General features: G+C 41.4%; 1 protein-coding gene across 1 annotated transcript; it reads right to left on the reverse strand.

The window, feature by feature from the left end:
* Positions 1 to 376: 376 nt before the first annotated feature.
* LOC131954498 (putative uncharacterized protein DDB_G0290521) lies at positions 377 to 1,540 on the reverse strand. Its single transcript, XM_059318225.1, has 2 exons — positions 1,475 to 1,540; positions 377 to 1,312 (listed from the first exon to the last, which is right to left on the reverse strand). The coding sequence occupies exons 1-2, from the start codon at positions 1,538 to 1,540 to the stop codon at positions 377 to 379; spliced, it is 1,002 nt and encodes a 333-aa protein (XP_059174208.1).
* Positions 1,541 to 1,871: the final 331 nt, after the last annotated feature.

The raw sequence follows: 1,871 nt of genomic DNA on the forward strand, positions 1-1,871 counted from the left end.
TTTGCGTTTAATAGTTTTCCTTACTTACTGTCTACCCTTTCCGCGCAGGTAGGCAGTAAGAGAAGGTTGCATGATTATATACATGAAATATTAAAATAGTTCAATACATGGCATTGCATTCAATTATACATAAGCGTTTACAAAACGTCTGAGATACCTATTTTTTCTTATGGTGTACACTTGTATGTGCCCTCATGCTCTCTAGTGGGAGGGATAAGTTACAATCTCTACAGTCATACATCGTTACTTCTTGATGGTTTTCTGCAAAGTGTTTGTTTATGTCTGGGTAGAGCCCTTTGTCTGCACAAAGATCACACTGTAAGCATCTGTAGTGGATTTCTCGTTCGTGCTTTTCCCTTTCCCTGGATGATCTACATTATTCTAAGCAGAACCTGCAGTGTTTGAAGTCATGAAATAATTTTTTACTTTTTGTTATTTTCTTTTCTTCTGTAGGACTATCTTCCTTCTTCCTTTTGAAATTTGTAGTAATGTCCATATCTGAGAACGAGAACGAGAGCAGAGTGTTCGTTTTTAGGGCTGTTGATGCAGATGGTTTGTCTGGTTCCGGCCTTGCTGCGCTTGTTTGTTTGCTGGGTGTTGTTGATAAACTTGGCGGTTTGGATGGGTTGATCGGTTTCTTGAGCGTTGTTTGTTGGTTGCTTGGTGATGGTGCTGGCTGGGCGGATGGCGTTTCTTGTTGGCTGCTTGTTGTTGGAGGTGGCTTGGCGATTGTTTGCGCTGGTGCTGTCTGGGCGGGTGACGTTGTTTTTTGTAGTGTAGATTGTGCTGGTGTTTGATTACTGGGCGTTGTTTGTAAGTTGAGCGTTTGACAGCGGTTGGTCCAGTGTTCAGTTGACGAGCATGTTTGGCAGGCTTGTTTTCTGTCGTTGATGGCTATTAGAATGTTGAGTGACTTGTTTTTGTAGTTTATTTGAATGTAGTGAGGGATGGTTGATGGGTTGTCAGTGTATATGGGGAAGCTGCGGTTGGTGGTGAGAGGGATTGCGTTTATGGAGGGTTCTTTGTTGCTGTAAGGCTGTAGTGCTTGTATGAGTGTGCGATCGCTGAGTGTGGGTGGGACCCATCTAAGGGTTCCGTTTATTCTGTCCTTTTCGTGTAATGTGAAGTGTAGCGTATATGGGCCGTATGTTTTGTGTGTATTATTATGTAGAGTGGTGACGTCGAAGGCAGTTGATGTAAAGAACCAAGTGTCTGCACGACCGTAGTTAAGGAGGAAGATCTGTTGATCGCTTATCGGTTGGCGAAGGATATGACCCCTCAGATTGGGATGACCTTTTGAGTTGATTGTGACCTGGATAGTGGGTGAGTCAGCAGGGAAAAGTTCCGGGCAGTCTTCTTCAGGTAGATCCAATATTGCGGTAGTGGCTGAAAAGGGTTGGGCCCTGGATTTCATTAAACCACCCGAACCGTAGTCCGGGTGGCTCCTCCCCAAGTCTCTCGGCCCAGGGGGAACATCCAAGGGCGCAACCCCTTTGTTGACGTTGGTTATATCTGCGTATGACATGCGAGGTGATGTCATTGTGGGATGTTGAAATAGTATATCGATCTTGGACAAAAGGCCAAGACTTCAGTAAATACGCAGATATAAGAACACGCTCTTCCTATAGTGATGATTAACTTCGCTAAATAATCTTCTTGGTATTAATATTATTGCTGGTTAATACTAGTGACTACTAATTTTTGAATTAAAAGCTAACAATTACAAGGAGTTGTAATTAACATTTTGTTATTAATCACCAATTTTTAAGATATTTTTGTTGTAATTTATTTTTTTATAATTAATTTTAACGTTTGTTTACTTGTTTTTGTTTCAATATATATTAAAGCTTTTTTCTTTTCTTTCTATCGTT

Source organism: Physella acuta, unplaced genomic scaffold (genome assembly GCF_028476545.2).
Source record: "Physella acuta isolate Inbredline_101_S28 unplaced genomic scaffold, ASM2847654v3 ptg001006l, whole genome shotgun sequence".
Taxonomy (NCBI): Eukaryota; Metazoa; Mollusca; class Gastropoda; family Physidae; genus Physella; species Physella acuta.